General features: G+C 40.1%; 3 protein-coding genes across 5 annotated transcripts; 1 reads left to right on the forward strand and 2 right to left on the reverse strand.

Moving 5' to 3' along the window:
- Positions 1-6122: 6122 nt before the first annotated feature.
- LOC115017442 (transcription regulator protein BACH1-like) lies at positions 6123-11932 on the reverse strand. 3 transcript variants are annotated; one of them, XM_029445880.1, is made up of 6 exons: positions 11800-11932; positions 10375-10632; positions 8439-9599; positions 8143-8349; positions 7038-7259; positions 6123-6842 (listed from the first exon to the last, which is right to left on the reverse strand). In XM_029445880.1, the coding sequence occupies exons 2-6, from the start codon at positions 10612-10614 to the stop codon at positions 6804-6806; spliced, it is 1869 nt and encodes a 622-aa protein (XP_029301740.1). In that variant the 5' UTR covers positions 10615-10632; positions 11800-11932; the 3' UTR covers positions 6123-6803. The 3 variants fall into 3 exon arrangements, with proteins under 3 accessions (XP_029301740.1, XP_029301739.1, XP_029301738.1); XM_029445879.1 differs by adding an exon at positions 10824-10878 and having other exon boundaries at positions 6123-7259; positions 11800-11909; XM_029445878.1 differs by having other exon boundaries at positions 6123-7259.
- usp16 (ubiquitin specific peptidase 16) lies at positions 11744-17255 on the reverse strand. Its single transcript, XM_029445877.1, has 18 exons — positions 16966-17255; positions 16785-16851; positions 16478-16683; positions 16298-16401; positions 16086-16198; positions 15749-15981; positions 15567-15662; positions 15318-15448; positions 15131-15218; positions 14895-14976; positions 14661-14752; positions 14521-14574; positions 14244-14411; positions 13432-14128; positions 13141-13235; positions 12873-12959; positions 12644-12791; positions 11744-12555 (listed from the first exon to the last, which is right to left on the reverse strand). The coding sequence occupies exons 2-18, from the start codon at positions 16843-16845 to the stop codon at positions 12434-12436; spliced, it is 2577 nt and encodes an 858-aa protein (XP_029301737.1). The 5' UTR covers positions 16846-16851; positions 16966-17255; the 3' UTR covers positions 11744-12433.
- rwdd2b (RWD domain containing 2B) lies at positions 17211-19370 on the forward strand. The gene is made up of 4 exons (XM_029445881.1): positions 17211-17731; positions 17828-17895; positions 18617-18985; positions 19085-19370. Exons 1-4 carry the CDS (start codon positions 17519-17521, stop codon positions 19335-19337), a joined length of 903 nt encoding a protein of 300 aa, XP_029301741.1. The 5' UTR covers positions 17211-17518; the 3' UTR covers positions 19338-19370.
- Positions 19371-23225: the final 3855 nt, after the last annotated feature.

Genomic DNA, 23225 nt, shown 5'->3' on the forward strand with positions numbered 1-23225 from the left:
CTGTCCCATTTTGAATATTTGATTATTGTGATACTTTTTAAATTATTGTTGTTGGCCTGCACTATAGAAAACCTGCTTTATTACACATACCAGTTTGTATGCTTACATACTACACTGTATTTCACCAAGGTCTTATTGTTGGCATACATAGATGTTGCTTGCAAGTACTTCACCAATTAACCAACTCACAACCAACAAATTCACCATTGGTGTAAAGCAGCGCATCTAGTCATGCGTTTAAAACTGGTAGTTGAAATGGTTTGGACAGAATGTAAAGCAACCAGTACGAGAGCAGTTATTATAGAAAGTGGCCTCTGGATTCAATGTGAAAGTGGGTGGTCACTTAAGTCATCACAATGGCAGATGACACATGCCACTGGCTCAGCATAGCTTCCTGTATCCCCGTATTCCCTTTCTCTTTCCCTGCTTTCTGTTCTAATCAGACACGTATTCACCTCACTCAGGCTTAGGCTTGTAAGTAACATCCTCATTATGTAGTGGATTACAAAGACATATTAAACACTCCTGGTTTACAGGCCTTGTCAAACAGATTGGAAAATCTTGCAGATGTAATGAAATTCTTCTTCCCCCAAATCTGACAGGTAATTCTGAGGGTCGCTTGTTCTGTTTCAGCATTATAGGATTTGCGTCACATTCAGAATGATGTGACACTATTGCAGGTTTGAAATAATTATGCCTGAGACCGAGGACAATTGGTATTCATGAACAACAATTATGATTGATTGGTGATTATGATTATTGCAGAGATGATTTTTGACAGATTTCTTGCATTACACCTTCATCATTGATACAAAATAATGCTAATTTAGACGAGAAAGCCAAAACAATCAACGGCAATCCTACGTGAATGTTGCATTGATTGTCAACACATTATGCACATAATGACAATAATGAATTGCTGTTTTGATCATCTCGTTTGTATCACTGGAGAACATATTTTAATATTTAAAAGTTAAGGTGTAACTGTTCCTGGCACAATTTGAATGTACTGTACCATTTAACTTCAAACTGTTTAATGGAGTGTGAATGCCCACCAACAAAAAAAAGGAGACACATACAAGACATTTCGACATGAAATCAGGATTCATCTGGTGCAGATTTGAACTATTCAGGTACCACCAGAATGTAACTATAGCAAAACATAAACAAGATTACAGAAGTATACAATGCTGAGCTCTGAAACTCTCAACTGTTCCAGTTTATGTAGAGTTGTCTCAGTCCCTGAAACATTATGACAGATGTTTTTAATTCTAACACATTGCTTGATTTTGATCTGACAACATTTAGTGTTGTGTATTTCATTTTTTTCTTTGCTTTGCTACAATTTTATCCATATCTGCCCTTTTTTACAGTTTCCTTTCAATGCTGTGACGGAGGATCTGGGTATGTCTTTAAAGTGTCACACAACAATCAAGAGAAAAGTCCAAGCAAAGGGGAGGATTACACAGTATGTTCCTTTGCCACACAAAACACACCATAAGAAAAGAAATCAAGGGTGTTGGGGTTTTAAATAATTAGATTTTAAAGCTGTTCTATTCATTGATATACATTTATTAATAAAGATGGATCCCATATCCCTGTTTAAAATGTTGTTTTAAATTGTTCAAAGAGCTGCGCTTCAAACCACCAGCATAAGTGCGTCACATGTGAACGGTCATCTTTTGGAAACATTAGACAACATTTTGTATTGTCATTGTCATTTGTCATTGTTAAGGTCTTGCACTCAAGTGAATCAGCAACTGTGGATGTAATATGATCTAACTCTAACTCTGGACGAAAGATATTCTTGCTGTCAATTATAATATAGACAAACATTGGAAATGTCTTTTCATTTTACTCTATCAACACCAGCACACAGGAAATGCATGAATAACCTACAGTATGGGAATTTGTTCGAAGGTTGATGGCTTCGCTTAAACTTTAGGGATATTTTCTGCACTGCTAAAACAAATGACTTAATGCTCAATCTAACTCTCAGAACAGCTGAGTTAATTACAAACTAATGCAGAAATGCAGGCATTATTTCTGCTTTTCCACTGAGCTCTACATTCTAAGAATTTCCACTTGACAGATTAAATAGTCGGACTGATACAATATGACTTCTTTGACAGATCTTATCCTGAGAGGTGCTTTTCCTTATGCTTCTAGTGGTACAAATGCAACACAGTGAGGACTGTTAAGACAAGAAAGCAAGTGTGAATGAATGTCATCTGTCACTGTACAACCAGCTGTTTGTTAATCTGATGGTTGCAGACCAGGGTGCTATGCTAGCTGGGGTCGGCACGTCCCCTAGTTTCTCTCATTTCTCTGGGAGATTACAGTATTATGGTCTTCATTTATATAATCCTGTCAATGGGATACAGCCCCCTTTTCTGTGCTGCCCCCAAAATGAAGTTCATAGTGACTGCAGCATTTAATCAGTCAGGATACAGTTGCTCAACAGCTTATAAGATTTATGTTGTGTTGCAAGAAGGTCATGGACCTTATGCTTGGATTGATTACACAAGTATTGTGTCTTTCTCTAGGATTTTGAAAGTGGATGTGAAAAACTACTTTTAGCAACCACAATATGTAACCTGCGATCATTGCTGCTTGTTTAACAAGACCTACTTGATAACATTTGTATCTGTGGTCTGTGCTAGCCTGCAGGAAAAGTCCAGTCTGCAGTCAGAGTGCCACACTGAATAGTGTTTGTCAATGTTATTAGCAAATATATTCTCTGGTTTAGCAATTTCGCAAGCAAGCTAACTTCCAGATGTTTTAATTTCTAATCCTTGTTTTTCCCGCTCGCCTCCTGTTTCCTAATCCTTGTTACCTAAGTACTGTGGAGTCTGTCTATCAGAGGATAATGATTGGAATCATTGTGAAAAGTAGGTAAAAGGGACATAAGTGAACCCATCCATCCATCCATTATCTGTAAGCACATATATCTTATGGGGTACGAGAGAGGGCCAGTCAATCACAGGGCAGAGAGAGACAACCATCCACGCTCAAATTCACACCTACGGGCAATTTAGAGTCAACTATTAAGCTAACCTGCGTGTCTTTGGACTGTGGGAGAAAGAGACCCACGCTAACACTGGGGGAACGTGCCAAATTCCACACAGTAGGGCCCAGGCCAGCCAGCGAGTTCGAGCCGACTAACATACGGAAACTCTTTATAAAATAAAACATGTATTGTGACAAAACAAAAAATAAATAAATAAAAAGGGCTGGTCATTTTATTGAATAATCTGAGCCAATTCATACTGACATTTCATTGGGATTTAAAAAATAATTTCAATGAGAGAAACAAATCAGAGAAGAGGGAGTTGGAGAGAAACAACAGACAGTGTGAGGTCTTCACTAAGATTTTTGCTAAAAAAAAAGGAAATATAGGCTCTGACACAGAAGATATATCAAGACTGATACAGAGTTCAAGCGGGCTTTGCATTAATCTCACGTTGTAATGACAGTTTAAGGTTTTGGTATTCTGATGAATTCCAGGATTGGGTTTAAACTGCTTTCATTTTGTTTGCTGGTCTTTAATCTTCTAACCCTGCGTTCTTAATCAGAACTCAGAGCAGGTTTTTAATCTTGCATGAATGAGGCCGCGGATTATGGTCCTCTGACCTTGCCATGCCGCACAGCTGCTTCCTCCTCAAATCAAGTTTCTCTGCCTGTGTAGCTTGCAGAAGAGGATAATCTTACTTTTTGCGCTACAATGCTCCACAATACAAACTGTGCATAAAAGACACTAACAAATCCTAATTTTTGAGAGGGAAAATCAGAAACGGGTCCAATTCATAATGCTTTGCAGTGGTTGGTATTTGAAGGTGATGCCGGTTTTGACCAACCTCAACTTGAGGATTTTCTACAGATGTGTGTCATGATATCTAATCACTGTGGCATTATCCTAACCCTAACCCTAACCCTAACCCTTATCATCTAATCCTGCGACTTTTAGATGCAACCCCACTTGTTGAGTTTAGAGTCGCAGCTTTGTTTTCTAGTGTGTGTGTGTGTGTGTGTGTGTGTGTGTGTGTGTGTGTGTGTGTGTGTGTGTGTGTGTGTGTGTGTGTGTGTTGACTTCTTAAAGATAGGTACAAGTTTTATTAGAGGCTTCAGGGTTACCGTGTAATTACCACTTTAACCTTGAGGATTGATGTTATGAGGAAAACAATAACATTCCTTTTCCCTTCATTGTCCCCAAGTGCTATAGTAGATATTTTAAAGGACACAAAACAACAAAGAGCACTTCTAGAAGGGCATTTATATCAGATGGTAAAAACACCTGACCAAATCGCTTTTTACAATTTTAAAATGGCTGTTTAATACTGGTTTGTTTGTCCAAGCCTGATACAAGATCCTCTCCACTCTGAAGAAGGAGGAGCACTGATCAGTGACAGTTAGAGCTCTGTTAACTCCAAAAACATTATACCTTAGTAAATGGTTATCCTAGTTTGCTTTTGCAGCTCAAAGATGGATATTCACATCCAAGACACAGTTAACAACCAACAATACAATGAATTATAAGTCAACAATGCTTGCTGCTATGTTGTGATGTTTTCTGCTCAGACATGGATCTTAGAAGAGGGTGTGTACATTTGATGGTGTTTCAATTCCACATACATTTCACGAGTTTACAAGAATAAACAACTAAAACAAAAGTGAGGTGAGGAATGTGGCTAATACCGACCAAGCAAGCATCACGCTCAATCAAACTTTTTCTTTTCTTGTTTGTAATTGTCTTGGTGCATCTCATGCATTGATCGAAGATGACTTACATGTGCTAAAAGCAATGTGTAGTCTGCATAAGAACTGGGTTGCTGTGATGTAAGAGATGAAATATATTAGGAAACACTCCAAACAGAATGAGGTTTTTTGTTTTTTCAAACAGATGAAAATGAGATTGTTTCACAACAGATTTCATTGAGAGGTCTTGTCATGCTTCACCATTAGTGAAAGCTGTGCTTTTGTCAAATGGGAGAATCAGAACCTTGTTGTGCTACACTTAACTATCAATGAAGGCAACCACCCAGTCCAACCTACGCCACCTATTGGTACCAAAAGTATCTGCAGCAACATGTTTACATGTTCGCCATTTATAGGCAAGTGAGGAATACCTGCGGAAATGTTGACGCGTGTGCCAAATGCAGGCAATGAAAGTTACAACTGCATTAAAAACAATGTCTGTAGCTTTTGTTTACGTGTGGCACAACACAAAGGATCAGGTGGCTCTTTCTTTTCCTTTTCTCTAGACGTGTTGGTTAATAATGACTCAATCTTCAGTTAGTTCCATGAGTTGCTTATTTATGGTTTAAGAAATACAAAGTAAGTCTGAAACATGATATAACTGATTTCCCAATCTTTGTTCCTTGCATCTACAGCATAACGAGTATAAACACTCAGTTTGCTCTGTTGGGTAATGGACGGATGGCTTTCATACACTTCACTTTTTCCAATTTCCTGTGTCTGGGTACCTTTACTCTTTACATAGTTTAAGTCGTTTATCAGCCTCATCTGAGTCTGCCTTTAATTTCAACTCTAATTTGGTCCCATTTATAATCTTCCTAATGATTCTCTGTAGATCCAATAAATCTGCAGATAACTGTTCTGTTAGATACTAGCAGCAGTATTAACCACCATCATTTTGGAAATGAGAGAAGTCATCTATGTTCATATAACCTCAGCGTTATGTGCAATAAACACAAACTTTAAGCAACAAAGTTATTTTGTTTATAGTATCGCAAGTCATTCTGAGCCAGCTTGCTGTTCCTCACTTAAAGCTCTGGACCAAATGTATTTCTCAATATCAGTTTTGTTTTCACAAAATATATGATGCATGTTATACTACGTATAGTTTCAGGTTGTTTTCTTCAACTAAAGCTTGTGGCTCAACATTTACATAAGTCTTCAAGCCTTGAGCTTGTATAAAAGAAAGCTCAATATCTTGCAGATAAATTGCAGAAGGAACAATTCATATTTGTATAGTGCTCTACTCAAGTCAGCAAAGCTGGTGAGGTAAATTAAGTTGTACTTCCATCTATTGGCCAAACTGTGGTACTGTGCATCAATAGAGGGTGAAATATTCCTTTGTGCTGGTAGAAATAAACACTGAATGGTAACAAAATGTTGTTTATTTAAATCTTTAATCCATGAAAGCATAGAATAAAAAACACTCAACATAAAGACAGGCCTTAGTGTAAAAAAGTGCCATCAATATGGGCTCTGGGTTAATGTGCAACAGTGCTTGAGACAAGAATATAAAAAGATTGCATTTATCTTTCTGTATTCATACTATAATACTGTATAAGGCACGTTTTGCATCAAATAACATCATCTCCTATGTTAACCTGTAGAACTTTCAGACACACTGGAAAAAACATAATGTACATATTTTATCAAAGAAACAGCATAGTGGTAGAATAATACAGAACGTGTTTAGATTATTATGAGGCTCATTTTACCTAAAATTAAAGAAATGTCTTTTCATAACAGTATGTGTGTGGGGCATGAATGTGCAGTGAGAATTATCTTAGCCATCAAAACAGTGTCAGGCTTTGAGTTTCCTGAGAAACACAAACTTGATTTTAAGAAATGGAAACATTTGGGAATAACCTGAACATTGTATGCACTTTGAAAATGATGAATACAGGATTCTGTGTTTACTACAGTAAAATGCATATTAGAAATACAGCAAAGGAAAATTGAAACTTCGTTAAGTCACTTTAAAATACCTACATCTGGCAGAAAGTCATTCAGTGAAATGCACAGGAAAGCATATATATCCCAAAAGGGGATTACAGTATATACTGTAGTCCACCCCCTGCTCCGTGATCCTGGAAGATTAAGAATGACATTAAGTTCAATTATAAGGTGTTCTTCATGTTCAGACAGACATTGAGCAGAGAAGTGGAAACAGGACAGCTCTGTGGAGAACCTGCCTCCTCTGTCTGTGTGCCCGTTTCTGGTGCAGCAGTTTGAACTGGGGCAGCAGGCAGCTTGCTTGGGTCACACTCTGAAGAACAACTTACCATGTTGATAGTGATCTGAGACTCCTCATCTTTACCCAAAAGGGGAGGGGAGGAGACGTGGGGATCAGGTGAGGAGACCTTGGCAAGAAGCTGCAAGTGATCCTGATCAGAGCAAGACTCGATGCTGACAATCTTACATAACCCGCACAGACTCTGCCGCGTGTCCTCCAGGTTTTGCTCCAGCTCAGTTCGCTCCTGCAGCAGCCGCTCTTTCTGACTTTTCTGTAGAGAGAATGACAGAGATGCTCGTTCACTTCCTCAACTCCTCATAACATATGCATTTTTTGGACAAAAATGTACAACTGAAGATTACTCTTAGAGGATTCAATTAAAAAGGGTCACTGTATGGACCTTAGCAATAATTTAGTCAACCAGGCTGTTCAGTGTTTCAGTGCAGCCTTCACCTGATAGGAAATGTTCTCTGTGCTCACTGTGAGGTCGGGCAACAGAGCCTTGGGGTGAAGACATCTAGTTAGTTTTGTTTCTAAGGTTGCCTCCCCTGCTTGCCTGTGCTGCTTCGTACAGCTGTTATCTCATTGGTTGTACTTTGAAAGGTCGGAGGCAATCGAGGTCAAGGTTTAAATAATTTCTGTTCAATCTGTAAACCTAAATCTACCATTCATCTTTCAACAGCTGCTAGATCATTTACACCCAAGTAATATCTATGAAGGAGGATCGGTGTCATAAAATGTTTTTGTTGCGTCTCCTCACAAACTTCAATCTAACTGAACTTTTGAGTAAAGTGGTTAGGGGCACATTTGGGTCTGATCTTCACAAATAACCCTGTTGGTTAGCTGTGCAACAAAGGATACCATGTTGATCTTCTCTTATGTACATTTCCAAACTCTTTTTCCCCCATTGTGAAGCATTACTTTTTCAACTCCAATAACTTTTATTTATAAGTAGTTCATTATTCTGTCATTGCAAATCGACAAGCTGTGAAAGGCTGCGCCAAAAACGTGTTTAGGCAGACAAAAGTACTTCCATCAACATTCCTGCAGTACGATCACCACTACAGGTCGATAAAGGTTACACGGACACAACATTCAGTCATATCGTGTTTGACAACATGTTGAGAATACAGGACATATTAAAGGAAACTTACTAATCTTTTGATTTCACATTCTAGATGGTGTATGCTATCTTGTTTCCTCTTTCGGCAGCGCTGCGCAGCTACACGGTTTTTGCTCCGTCGACGGACGTCATGGACAAACTCCAGCTGATCTTGAGTCAGGTGATGGTGTCTCAGAAGCTGCTGGAAGGCACTTCGGCTGAGCGCGGAGATCTGCTCCACTGGGAATGGGAGCTGAATCTGCAGAGTACAGGGTTTAGGAATTAGATTTATTTTACTTAATATATTCAACTCTCAATAACCAAACATCAGTAGTGTATCAAACAGACCTCTGCTGCTCTTTTGTTGTTGGCCTCAGTATCTCCGTCTGTGTCCAGGTCTGAGTCGTCCCCAGAGTTGAGCGAGGACATGTAGGGACTCTTCTCTGACTGGGACAGGCTGTCAGTGCGTGGGGCTGGGTCATCACCTGTCCCAAAGTCCCTGAGGAAGGGGCAGTCTCCTACACTGGAGCTCAGGTCTAGCTGCTTAAGCCAATGAAAGTCTGATGCTTTTCCCAGATTGTTTTGGTCAATGGTTTCCAAGGGCAGCGGTTGAGCCTGAGATGGGCAGAGGTCAGACCAAAATCCCTTTGCCAGATGTTCAGCCACCTCCCGCTCCACGCTGCTCCTCTCACCAGTTCCTTCTTCGTGGCTTAGAGCAGTTAGTGTCGGGTCTGAGAGATCCTCTTCCATTTTCTGTTCAAGGCCAGCCTTACGCTGCTCTAATAACTCAATGCAATCTTCTGCCCCTGACGTGTTGAGTGGACATGAACCCTGGTTGCAGTCGGTTTCAGCACCAAGCGTCTCGACAGGGTGCTTAACATCGCCTGTTGGCTCAATGAGTTCTGGCGGATTCTCATCCCCTGGTGTTGACAGCTCACAGGGTAAGCCACAGTCTGCTAAACTCAATTCACTTTGATTACACACATCTCCTATCTCTAAAATGTCTCTTTCGCAGAACTGAGAGGAATGATCTGCTTTGTCAGAATCTGGGCACTGCAAAGACAACATGGGGCACACGGCATTTGCTGTCAACTCCAGAGATAAGGGGGCCATTTGTGGCCCGCAATTCTCCAAACACAAATGTTCTTCCCCGCTGTTCGTCTGAACTTGTGCGCTCTGAGGACACTGGGATGGGAAATCTGTTTGTTCATTCCCTTTTGAAGGCAGTGAGCTGTGTGTCTCAAATGATTTTGGTTGGCTGCTCTGTACGCTAGGGCCAAAACTGCCACTGGAATCCCGACTCAGGCAACAGGCTTTTCGCCGGACCTCTTGTGAGGTTCTTTTGCCTTCAGAAAACTTTGGGATGAGGAAATCAAAGCATGCTGACTCCAAGTCATTAAATCCTAAAAACTCAGCACTGCTGTGAATGGCATGAATGTTTTCTTTGGTGAAGGGCAGCTTTGATGTGTAAGCAAATTGAAGCAAAGGTTCAAACCCCTGAACAGTCACCTGTGGGGAAAGGAGATAAAACACGTTGTTGAGGTCCAATAAAACTTACACCATAAACAACAATAAAATACAATATGCCCATAATAGAAAAAGTGACCAGCTAATGAAGGAGCATAGGATATCCAGTTCTATAGTACTGTTGGATCCATGTCCTGAAATGTAGTATAGCCTGTACAACAATATATAGCTTAGTGGCTACTAACACATCCATCTAAAATCAACAAACCTGGAAATAGAATATTGCTATATTATTCTCTGCAGGGCTGACAGATATATTGTCACAGACACTGTGATGTACACAGGCATGAGTCACACTGTAAGGGCGGCAAATTGGACTAACAGTGCTATTACACAAAGACATGTACTGCTGGCAACTTGAAGATAAAGCTTTCTCACCCATGTGATAACAATTAAGTCTTGTTTCGCTGGCTGGTCTTGCATCAATATTGCAGTTTTCTAAGTGTAATGTAACATTTTAGCCATTCACAAAATAAACAAAGCCATTCGTAGATGAGCTGTTTTGTCCGGATGCCTTAAGGGCATTATTAACATTGTGCCAATTATAGACTTCAGTCTAAATGTCCGAGTGTCATGATAAGTGTGCATCACGGCCTTATTTCCTATTCTGATCACTCAAATTAGAAATAGAGGAACTGAATTCAGCAGTGCCACATATTTGTGAAGTGCAACTAACAACACATTCATGCATAGGCTAAAAGATTAGCAGTGTCATTTTCATCCCCCAAATCCTTCAGCTGAACAGCAGGACACCAACCTCATCAGGTAAGGAGATGATGGTATTCTGTCTGGTGACATTGGTAACCCTGCTCTGAAAGTATTCACTGCAGGAAGCCAAGACAGAGCAGTGGGCTCGAAAACTCCTGTTTTCCACCAACACCGTCACATCACAAAGGATGTCCCGCTGCCTCTGGTCATCCAGACACTGGAGAACATGTGCGCTGTGCACTGCAGACTGAAAAGTGAACACTGACATGCGAGAAGCTTGGAGCGACATGGTTCATACTACCTCAGCCTGTGTGACAGAAGGAGCATGTGGTAGTCAAAAAAGCATCATGGTCACAAAACATAATAGACCACAGTATGGATTCTAGCTGCAGTGATAAGTTAATGTTCGATTGGTCTATTGACAGAACATTCAGCAACAATTTGATACTTGGTTGAAAAGCAACAATGTATGCATTCCTGCTTCTCAAATCTGAATACCCTCTGCTTTTCTTTACTCCTCCCGATAGTAAACTGCATGGCTTCAGGTTCTGGACTGGTAGGTTGAAACAAGACAGTTCATAGACCATAAAATTAATTAATATAACAATCAGATAAACTGGCAATTACAGCCCTAGTGTTATCGGTCTTTACCAGGGGATGCAATGTTGCACAATCATTTATAACCAAAAAAGCATTTTCATAGTGAGGGTGACCCATTGAGGAGCATTTAAAACAAGGCAGCTGAAAAGGTTCGTCTTGGCATGACTGAAATATCTCAAAACCATAGCTCAAAACATACAAGGGAGTTTTTATGATTATGTAAAAACACTGCAAATGTCTTGTTTTTAAATACCACCTTGTCATAGAAATTAAGCTACGTAATTGATAGTATTGTTCTAGGCAGCAGAAAAGGTCACAGGACAGTCAAATGACTTCCCCTTATGCAAGACCTTCTTATTCAGGGCAATTACATGCTCCAGTCTAACGTCAGTAAATAAAAAAAAGAAACAAATATGATGATGTAGCAGCTGAAAAACTTATGCTAAGATTGTAATAACTGGAAACAATGAGCTAAAACACATTTTAATTACCTAGCTAACAGTTAGATGACCAGTTAACCCAAGTGACTGGACCCAGGATATATTTGCATTTTAACTCGGTAACTTGGGAAGCAAGTTTAAAAAGCTGACTCATGCTTAGCTAAGTTACGCAACCTGGTAGAGAAGCGTAAAAGAAAATATCCTAAGCTTATGTTACTAACGACTGACAACATTTTAATTAAGATACTAATGTAACGTTAATGGTCGAGAAATGTATCTAAACGTGAAGGCTGTACGCTAGGCCAGACCGTTAGCTAGTCACAACTACTGTACCGAGCGAACACATCTTCCTCTTGGCTGAAAACTAAAACATGCTGAAACAGGAACGTAACTTTTTAATATTAATTTCAAAAGCAAAGCAAACGTTCACTGACCTGCCATGTCAACTTGATAAAACTGTCATTGATACATTTTGGGTAGAGATGTTTTAGTTATCCGGAGCCAGGCTTCCCTCTCGTCATGTGACAATTTGGACCAGGAAAAGGTACAGTCAGCACTTACTGCGCATGCTCAGTGCAAGAGTCAGAAAGCCAGCACACAAGACAGGAAAAACTTTTCCAATTTTGAAGCATTTCATTACATGATGGCATTGATAAAAATAGGCATATAAATATGTTTAACAGATATATGTTTAACATAACATACATTTAAGTTATTTTGCCCCAACTTTCATGTATGTCGTGAAATTTATTTGTGTACGAATCCAATACCACAATCTGTTCAATGTCCATCTTGACTTTCATTTGACACTTTGCTATAATCCAATGAGTGTGAGAAACATACAGCTTGTCCCTGTTTGCTTGAAACACAGTGTGGAACTACTGTGATGAAAATGTCCACACTTTCAAAGTCTTTTTTGTATAATCAATATCATTTTATCGCAGCCCAGTTTGAGTCATTGTCAAAACTGGTTGGTTATTAACCGATTGAGATCCCTTATACTGTGGAACTGAAGAAGAAGCAGCAGGTTGGTTGTTTGGATTTCCTGAGTAGTGTGGTACAGTTCGATTAGAGGATTCTTTCATAGAAGAGGAGGTAGGCTTGGCAACTTTGGACTTTACTCTCACTCACAGGCTGAACGCTTGTGTCGCTGACATGGAACCAGGATCCTCTGGGTGGCTCGACATGTCCTGAAAGGAAGAGATGAGTTAGTGAAGATACTTAAAAGATTAGGACCAAGTTATTATTCTTTTGATTGTCACGCTCGAGTACACCTACCTTCAGCTGTATATCCGTTGGATGAGGGTGTAGGGCACCCAGGTCGTGCTTTCACATACGCTGTGTAATGACCTGACCTCATTGTTCCGCTGTGCTCTACGATACCGTACAAGCTGTACAAAACCTGAGTATCTCCCTCTGTGAAGTTCTGCTTGGAAACAACTTTTTGTTAGTGCACGGACTATAATAAAACAATGATAAATAGATTTATAAGATTATTGATATTCACCTTGCACTGAGCCGCACAAAAGGGAGCTAGATCCAGTATCAGGGGGAATTGGACATGTCGGTTCACCTTACAAATAGCGTATCCATTCTAGAGGAAAACAACAAAAGTGATCTCGTTCAAATTCCATAAAACAATGTTCACTGCCTTACAATGGACAAAAAAGGATTCAAAACGACGTGTCACGCTCTGTAAATAGTTGGTTCACTGCTGTGTGAAGAGCTTTGCATACTGGATCAAAAGTTGGACAAATTTTCTTCAACTGTCTTACCTGTTGAAATCTCTTCAAATGAAGAGTAAGCACTGGTGGGGGAGAAGAGATCAGCATTTGCTTCAAGGCATCAGTGTAGACATTCTTCTTGGATCCTAAAAAGCACAAATAAAGAATAATGAGCTTCACTGATCCCCAAATGAAAAAATTAGTCGATTAGAGAGAAAGAAAAACATAAGAAAAAAGACCAAAGAGACACATTTCAATTGGCTTCTTTCCTTTTTAGAGTAACTTGATTTGTGTTAATGTACTGCACAAAACAACCACGTCAGTCAGAGAAATACCACATACCTCCAGCTTCGTCTTTGTTTTTGTGCCGTTTAGTGCAGGTGACACAAAGCAGGCTGTTGTTCTGCGTGAGGGTTTCCACTTCTGTGAACTGAAAAAGGCATGACTGCACTGAACACTCCTGTTTCTCAGGGGTTGTCCTGGTAGCCAGTGTGTGGAAGGCCAGCTCAGGGTCCTGAATTACTACAGTGTACTCTTTAGCTTCCACTGCCTCATCTTCACTCTCCCCACTTTGTTCCACAGCATTAGAGTCTTCTATGAAGGCATCATCCAGGGTTACTTTCTCCATTTCACTCACTAGCTGGGAGTTCTGTTCTCCTTCCTCATCCAGGTCAGACACTTTCTCATCGTCGAAGACGCTGTCCTTTGAATGCTGCTCCTCTGATAAGACGGTGAAGCGGTTGCTAACTGATGACGTAGCTGAGGAGTCACACTCAATCACTGAATCATCATCCTCTTCTTTTTCCTTCTCATCCTGGACCGTGTCAAAGTCTTCTTTGTCCTCTTCAGACACACTGACTTCCTGGATTTTCACAGGATTTCCTTCACTTGGTGAGGCTTCTTCATGTGTTCCATTGTCAGCATCATCCCCGTCCTCAGCATCTGCAGTAGGATCGGTCTGTTCGCCCTCCGTGGGGCCGGGAGATGAGAGACTGTCCAAAGTGACTCTGCCCTCAATCTTCTGCTGCCTCTTTTGATGCTGTAAGCAAAGATAAGGAAACAATACTGACCATTTCATTTATTCTGCACACTGATGACACTAGTTCATCAAAAAGAAGAATTAAGAGACTAGGAAATAACGTTCAGCGAGGTACCTTTGCCTGCTTCTTTGCCTGCTTTTTGGCTTTCTTCTGCTGGTACTTGCTGCCAGACCCGGTGGCAATCTCATCATTCCCGTTTGTCAGGGCAGGGCTGCTTCTGTCATCCTGGCTCGACTCACTGGTGCTCTGAACTTCTTTTTTCTGTTTCTTCTTTCTGTACGCCTGTAATATGAAGTCGCAAGAGGGTGCATGCGTTTAACACAAATAAAACAACAACAAAAAAATCATTGCTCAATGAATAGTCAAGAAACACTCCTAAAAAGGTCTTTACCTCGTCAGAAACAGGAAGGGAAAGATCCAAAAACATCTCTGTGACTACAGACACCTGTAAGTGTAAAGTAGTGGCCATTTAACTTGACATTAACATGACACTGACAGGTTGTCTCAAACAGAAAATACAACAATACATACCGTTTTACACTGCTGACACATTATAGTGCTGATCGTTTCGCCACCAAAAACATAGTCGACAAAGTTTTTTGGAAATCCATTTTTCTCGTACTCTGAAATCAGAACTTTATTGTCAGAGGGCCACATTTAACAATTACGTGGACCAAGATTGTATATTATAGTAGAATTCAACAACGTTTTTTTGCTCACATGACTCTGACTTCAAGAGGTTTCATTTAGAGCCCAGTTACTTACCTTTAACTAATGTTTTCAGCTGCTCTCCATCTGTGCTTTTCCTAGATTCTTTCAATGCCTCCATTATCCCTGAGCTTACTCTCTGAAGAGAAAAACATTTTAAAAGTAAATGATGAGAATAAACTTTTGATAAACAATGAGGAGGATATCTTGTAGATAAGATGTACAACATTTTCACAAAATCCCTATTCACCCATGTGATTCACAGCGAGATATGTTTAAAACTGAATGCATACTTTGATCTCCTCAGCTCGCATCCCATCCAGAAGGTAGCGCAGCAGCTCCTGGCTGTCTTGCTGCTGAAATCCTTTGAACCGGGCAGCCCTGCAGAAAGGAGACAAGACAATGAACAACACTCAATGATGTGATGCTAGGAAGTACATTTGAAGCACTTCTTAAGGCTGAGTTCCCAATCGCACTCACTTTTTACAAACTTGTGTGAACAGCTCCCGTGGCGTTACCGCACCCTTCTTGGATTCCTGGATTTCATTAAGTAGTTGACACATAGCCAAAGTCAGGGATCCAGGCTTATCTAAGTGCATAACTAAAGGGTCCTGCGATCACAATAAAAACAAGTCTTTAATTAATAAACCTTGTATATTAGGCAGGATAAATCTACCATATTTACAGTTAAAAAAAACTAAAAACATTTAAAGAATAATGGCAACACACCAGACCCGAGGAGGGAACAGGTTGAATGTTAAGACTCATTTTCTCTTCTGTCACTTTGTTTAGAGTCTGTCTTAAGAGTTGTGTTTGAGAGAGATTCTGGAAAAGACAAGGACAGTTACTAAAACAACAACACTAGAATTCATGACTTCTCTCATTTTAACTCCTATAAAGTGCAATCATACCTGAATGACTGCATTAAAGAAACATGTGTTTCCCAGGTTGCTCAGCCCTTTTACTGAAATAACAACATTGTCTTCAGACGTGCCAGACTTTTGTGAGTTCCCAACACTCTCTTTCTTGGTGTTTTTCTTGGGGTGATCCTTGTTTTGTTTGTCGTCTTTGTCCTCATTTTCCTCTGCTTTTGCAGTCTCTGTCTTCTGATCAACTTCCAACAAGCTGTCTTCTTCCTTCACTCCTAAATAACCAATTATGACAAGTTCAAAAAAGAAAAAAGAAAATAGACACGTGATTCCAATAATACATTTTGAGAAAAACAAAAATGTTTCCAATGGAACCTACTTTTCTGTGGTCTCTTTATGGGATCTGCAGAGGTTTGCTTTTGTAGGTTGGTCACCAGCTGAGCCAAATGTCCAGTTCTGGAGTATTGGACTTCATCATCACATATGTAACACCTGCAATTTGGCAACACGTGAAAAGTACTTTTTCAAGAACTCCTCATTTCAAACACAACTTAAGCCTCTGTGATTAACACACTATTACAACATACTCACCACACACTCCAGTTGTCCAAACTGATCACCAGGCAATGTGGCTCCGACCGAGGAGTTTCATAATGTTTGATGGCATGCTGGTTCTCAGAGTTTCGTCCACATCCCTTGTAGAAAATATGCATCTGGTCATTAAGCAAAAAGTCACTTCATACACTGTCAAAATCGAAATGACAAACTCACTCTATGGCCACATTTTAAGCACATCCATGTAGGTGTTGTTTCCTTTTCCTCTTCAGGTTCCTGTGGCCCGGTAGTGCTGATATTTTCTTTGTTTTCTTCATTTTCTTCATGCTTACAATCCTGACAATTCGTCCAATCAGAATTCCCAGAGAGTTTCTTCAGAAGAGTTTGCTCTGTTCCCTTTTTAATATGCCTGCAGGATGGTCCTATGAAGATAAAAAACACACACACACACAATGTTGTAAAGTCAGTCTTCCTACGTCTCCTACAGGTTATCATATGTCATGAAGACGATAATATTCTTTACCGGTAAATTCAATGTCATCGTCCTCTCTGGAGCTTTTGTCCTTCCCCCTTTTCTTTACCATTTTCACCTAACATTAAGCACAATTAGAGATGAATAGATCAGACACAGCAGTCACCAATCTACCAGAACACATAATGTAACATTTAACTCAATGCCCATCCTCAGGGTCCAGTCAACTTACTGTCACAAACGGAGCCTAATGAAAACCTTCAGTTTTCAGTTCCGTTTACTTTGTGTGGAATAACTCATTCGGACATCATTCATTTGGTTTACTGATGACAGCCGTAACATGCGAGTCTTAAGATTGAAAAGAAAGGGGTCTGACGTTACAAAGTTTCAAAATTGCGAAAAATATCTCCGCTGATTTGGCAGGAAAATGCCAGCTGACACATGGAGACAACAGAGGAACAAAATGTGATGGTGCCGCTGTTTCGGACACTACGTGTATTTCCTGTGTGCGTCGCTAGAAACAGTCCGAGTTAAAACAACGCTACTAGCTCATGTACTAGCTGCGGCACAGCGCCAGCACAGCGGTGTGATTACCGACGTTGTTCAGGTGTGTAATTAGACTGCTTGTTCAGCTCCGTCTGTATAACTTACATAGTTATATTACATTCAAGTTCCACGCTTGACGACACTTATCTTTGAATGTGTTGATAGAAAGCGGTTTAAAGTCAGTGATTGTTTATGTATATCAGTAGTGAAAATCGACGCTCTAGTTTGCCTTCATCAGTATGTCTTACTTGGAGTGGGCTGAGTCTCAGCTTGCAGAGATCGAGCTGCTGACCAGCATGTTTCCCACCCTAGATGAGCTGGAGTTAACAGACCAGGTGGCACTAGCTGAGCTCAGGGACTATGTGGAGGGCTCAACTTCAACAGACAGCCCCCCTCCTTCCAGACCTCACTTTCTCATCAAACTGAAACTGGACACTGCAAGCATGGAGAGGGTACAGACTAATTCGGCTGTCTGTCATAGTATGTCATTGTCCTTTCCATATATCCAAAACAAAAATTATGTTTTTCTGTTTTGTTGCTCCATTCAGACGGATGTCATTCTATCCTGTACTTATCCATCCAAATACCCCAGTGTGTTACCAGAGATAACTGTCCGGTAAGCCAATAGCCACTTTTGATTTGTGTTAAAGGTGATGCACTCTTCACATTTATGCCAAAAAATTATATCCATATATAACTCATTAATAACTCAAGCATACACATTTCTACTTTGCCATTCTGTCTGAAAAATTGCAAAGGACAACAGTGTAATAAAGGTGGTCCAATGTGAATATGAAATAATAGAACATTACATAGATGAGCAACAGACTAATGACACAGAAAGTAAGAGGTTATTTTCTACTGTTATGGCTTTATTGGAAGTTAGGACATCAGCATGATTGAACACAGATAGCATACAATTAACCGTGTATGTGACCACTTTATGGAAATGTTAAGCGGTACCATTAATTAATCTTGTGCCTATTTAGGGGGCCAGTAAAACAACACAGGCCAGTGACACAAATCATAACATCTAATATGCATAATAGAGATCTAATAGAGGACAGGTTATGTATATGAATCTCACAATGCAAAATACTGCAGTAGGCAGCAGTAAAGAATAAAAACATCTCGTAGGGTTGCCTTCAGAAAATATTTTATTGGGAGTAGTCATTCATATTTATTAGTAAAGCCTATCAACCTCCTGAAGATATGTTATTTTGTGCTCTGTTGTAATGCAACATAAGTTTTTGCTCCCTAGGATGGAAACTTCCAGCTCCACGTGGCCTTGAATGTTCTCTGAATCCTTCTCACATCATGTTTTATTCTTGCCCTAGGTGTGCCGGTCTCAGCAGGGCCCAGCAGACACAGCTCCACACAGATCTCAATGCATACCTCATGGAAAACTGCCAGAAGGAAGTATGTGTGCTCACCGCTGTGGACTGGGTGAAAGACAACCTGCAGCTTTTCATTAATAAGAGCTTATCAGCACCACCGGCTCCGAAGAAAGAGTCTTCCTCTCCACGGCTACAGGAAGTGTTCAGCCGACTATGGATTTACAGTCACCACATCTACAACAAGACGAAGAGGAAGAACATCTTGGAGTGGTCCAAGGAGCTGGGACTGTCAGGCTTTAGCATGCCTGGGAAGCCTGGTATTGTGTGTGTGGAAGGTCCTCACTCTGCCTGTGAGGAGTTCTGGTCAAGGTATCTTGAGTGTTGTTATTTTTAGCAGCTGATTTCACAGCCAGAAGCCTGCTGAGGTCCAAGGTTTATTAATTTTCCTAACTTTTTCCCATTTCACAGAGTGAAGGTTCTGACATGGAAGAAGATCATGATTCGACATAGAGAGGATATTCCCCTTGATGGTCAGGACGAGGACAGCAGGACTGTTGGAAGTATAGACTCCCTGCGCAAATTCACAGGCTTTGAAGAGGCAATGTTTGACCCTCATGGGAACAGAGGTAATCACATGGACCTTGGGCAGCTCTACCAGTTCTTAAATGAGAAAGGCTGTTGTGACGTCTTTCAGCTATATTTTGGCATTGAAGGAAGGTAGTGGTCAGGCTCTGTGAATAAATATACAAAGGTATTTGACTGGTGCCTTGTCATTGAAGTCTCTTCTGCTGAAAATAAGTGTTAACTTAAAAATAGAAATGCATTCATTACTGTTTTTTTGTTTCACATACAAATAACATTTCTGCACTTTTGAGAAACTATAACTTCTTTATAACTAATAGGCATGTTTTTCAAAAAGATGTTTATCTGAGACTTTTTCTCGAGGACCTCAATTGTATTTGCAATTTTAATACACCATGCAAAGATCACACCTTGCCCTAGGTGTTTCTTTCCATGAGTGGCACCACTGTGTATTACTGCCCAGGCTATTATAGGATTTCAGGTCTAGATACCACATTAATAATTGGACAACATAGTCAACAATATGCTAGCTATCTGTTTATAAAATCTGTTGATTTTCCTCCTATGAATTATAGATAACATAACCGTGGAAAGTCTCTCCAATTTTCTTTCAATGATTTGTTCTTAGATAAATCGTGCATAATTGTGGATTACACTCTGGTGATTAAAACGTGTGGTTATTGAACATGAATCTTATTTTTAGCCCCCACAAGACCAAGATGGAAATTTAAAAAACATTCATATAGATTTGTATGTGGATTTTGTTCCTCTGGGGTTCAGCGGAAGATTATCATATCAAATATGATGGTGATTATATCCCTATAGGAATCGCTCATATACTGTATCTTTAAAAGTCCAATATCAGTTCATACCATTGTTGTCATACACACATATAAATGATTGTAAGACAGGATGTAGCCTTACACAATATACTGTATATTCTGATGTTGTAGAAATACCACTGAAGATTGTCGCCTTAAAAGGAGTTTGAACCAAGAGGGAACATTTTAGAGTTCAGACGTTGTTAACAATTAACTGATAAATATGAAAATCAGTATATTGCAGTTGGTAGTACTGCCTTTCCATTAGGACTGTAGTACCAGATCAATACTAGACGACCTGGTGAAGTCCGGCTCAACATAGAGTTATATGATGACAGGAAATCCAAAGGGCACACAACTTGAAGACAAAGCAAGTCCAGTAGTGGCAGCCACTGAATTGAATTTACTTGCAAACTTGCTGGGGTTAAAATGGCCAGCAGATGGCAGCATTATATAATCAAAGTTGGAAAACAAGGCCTCCTTAGATGTTACTGGATGTTAACATGTTTAAGCCTAATACAATACACAACCTGCATCCAAAAAGACCAATATTTTCCTAAAATGAAGCAATACTACAATAATGATTTGGTTAAAAATAATGACAGGTGTTATTCGGATCAAATATGAATATTATGATAAAATATATATAATTGTTTTTAACATTTTTAAAGTTTTAACCTAGAATTGGTACCTGATGAACAGATACCAGATTCAGTGGTTGCCATGAGGAGGGGATACTCATCCTGATTTGATCCTTTTGTCCTGGGAATGCTTGTCAGTGGTCCTGGTGGTCTCCTGTTCTGCTCCTCCTGATGTTACAGGTTCGGGCTTTGCCCTCAGAGAGTGAATACTTTCTCCCCACAAACTTCCAACTTGCCTCTTCAGAAGATTCATCAGAGGAGTCTTCTGTTTGTTTGTTTATCAAGGAGAGCTCAACTCCCAGGTGCATCCACAGCTACAGCTCGTCCCCCAGGATTTGATACTCTGATAAATCAGGATGAGCAACTTCTTCCACCCCCTCGTCCTGCGTCTTTGGGTCTAAAATCCTGTAGCATTTCTACAGTAAGGTTTCGAAGCTGTCAGTTGATGCCTTATCTTAACTGCACTGTATATAGCTATGACTAAACAGTCTTCCCTCCTCTAATTAACCAGGATTGATGCAACTTAAACTGTCTTAATTCCTATTTTATAATAGCTTTGATAAAGCAATGAGCAATGGAGTATGAACAGCCAACTTTTGTAAGGAATCAGCTTTCAATAAAGAAAGATGCTTCATTGATTTCCTCTTTCATTTCTTTTTGCCATTACTGCGCAACAGTTGATGTACAGAACAGCATACGACACATCCTAAAGATTTACTTGAAAATGGCAAGGTGCTAATTCTAAGGAAATGTGTTGAGGAATGTTTGGCTCACTAGAAAACCTTGTAGGGCTGTAGTTGCTTACTCTTGCACATTTTGAATGTCCTTCATTCCTTGGGTAAGTGAACTGATGAGTGGCACTCGTGATGTTCCAGCATATGATCCTCCTGACATTGCCAAAAATGACTGCCGTTCTAACTAGAGCCATGATGAATGTGTGCCTTGAGACTGCTTACCTTAGCCAACTGCTCCTTCAATCAGAGGTCCATTGCTGAAATCTTCCTGCCAGATGTAACCATGTTGTTATCTCGTAGTTTTAACTTCATTGTCTACAATACTGATCTCAGGCAATGGAGCAGTGCTATTGACCTGTACTGCAGCTACAGCCGTAGTGCAAATCATTAGTTCTACCTCTGTTCAATACATGTTGACAACATCATAACAGGTCAAGTATAGACCAATCCTTAGCAGCTATATTATCTTATTGGTTATTTTAACAGACCTGCAGCTTCTGTATTCTCCACTCTTAATTACGTACCTACTAAAACTTGTACTTTTTACACAAATCTTTAATGTAAACTGTCGGTTTTATACATCAGTGCTTCAGAGTGTTCTGTGATTTGGTCTTATCTGTGTGTTTGGCAACATGCGCAAAACAGGACCAAATCAGGCTGCAACGTCAAATCAGGAAAAAGTCAAAAGGCCTCGACCAAGAAACAGCCACTATCCTGTACACCAAACTCATCCTACATTTTACAGGACAGTACCCTTCCCCTTCACTTCAAGTTCAGTCTAGGGAAAGAGACTTGTACAAAAGTAGATACAAGAACTTTTGAATTCACCAAACTAAAAGCCTGTATAGCATGCAGCTTAATAATCAGATCTCTGAGCTGCTGGATCTTATGGTGTCCTCATGTCTGGAGCACTGGACCAAACAAATGTCCCCTTGTGGGATAATAAAGTTGATCTGAATCTTAAACAAACAGTGCAGTCAGTGGCAAATTGGTTGGGTCGTATATATATTCAGGCCTGAAAGGGCTCAGAGTTCTACACTGTAAACCCAATACAGATTCACTACATAATACCTACATACCACTGAGAGTCAGCGCTCTAACCTGAGACATTATCTCCTTTCATTTGTGGTGTACAGAACCAAAGGAATAGAAAGACTGCACTGTATATAATATAGTCGATACATATATGTACTACTCACTATATGATGATTATCCTGTCTACCTGGAAACTGAGTTTGGGCTACATGTCAACGATATGACTTCGCAGATCAAGGTTCTGCTCAGAGTATCTGGAAATCTCTGGGGTGCTTTCCCGTTTCCTCTGATCAGGGGTCTCCGTGACTCTAACATCATTATCACAAAACTGCAGGGACAAGGTGGTGCAGCTGGAGAATGTGGTGTTCATTTCCTTTCACTTTCCTGCCTCACAGCCTTTCATTGGTCTGTGGCATATTAATATATTTATATTAAATGAAAGCAGGGTCCAGAACCGTACCTACATGTCTAAGACTGTTGGTGAGACCATTGTGTATTGCTTGTTGAATAACTTGGGTGACAGTGAGGAGCAGAATCATGAAAAGAGTGAGGAAAAAACCCACACCAGCTTCTGAATCATTCAACTGAGACTTTTACCCACTGACAACATTTCTCCTGGTTCTCATCATCCATATTGACTTTCCACAGATGTGTTCACACCCCATGTTTGATGCAATGAGCTGTCGATCAAACCTTTTGCTTTGATTTAATGAGCCAGTCTATACAGTATAGCAAGCAAACATAATGTAAATATTTGGAATATTTCCTCCTCTAGAGCAGTGCATTGTGCATAGTT

This window comes from Cottoperca gobio, chromosome 13 (assembly GCF_900634415.1).
Source record: "Cottoperca gobio chromosome 13, fCotGob3.1, whole genome shotgun sequence".
In the NCBI taxonomy this organism is placed as follows: domain Eukaryota; kingdom Metazoa; phylum Chordata; class Actinopteri; order Perciformes; family Bovichtidae; genus Cottoperca; species Cottoperca gobio.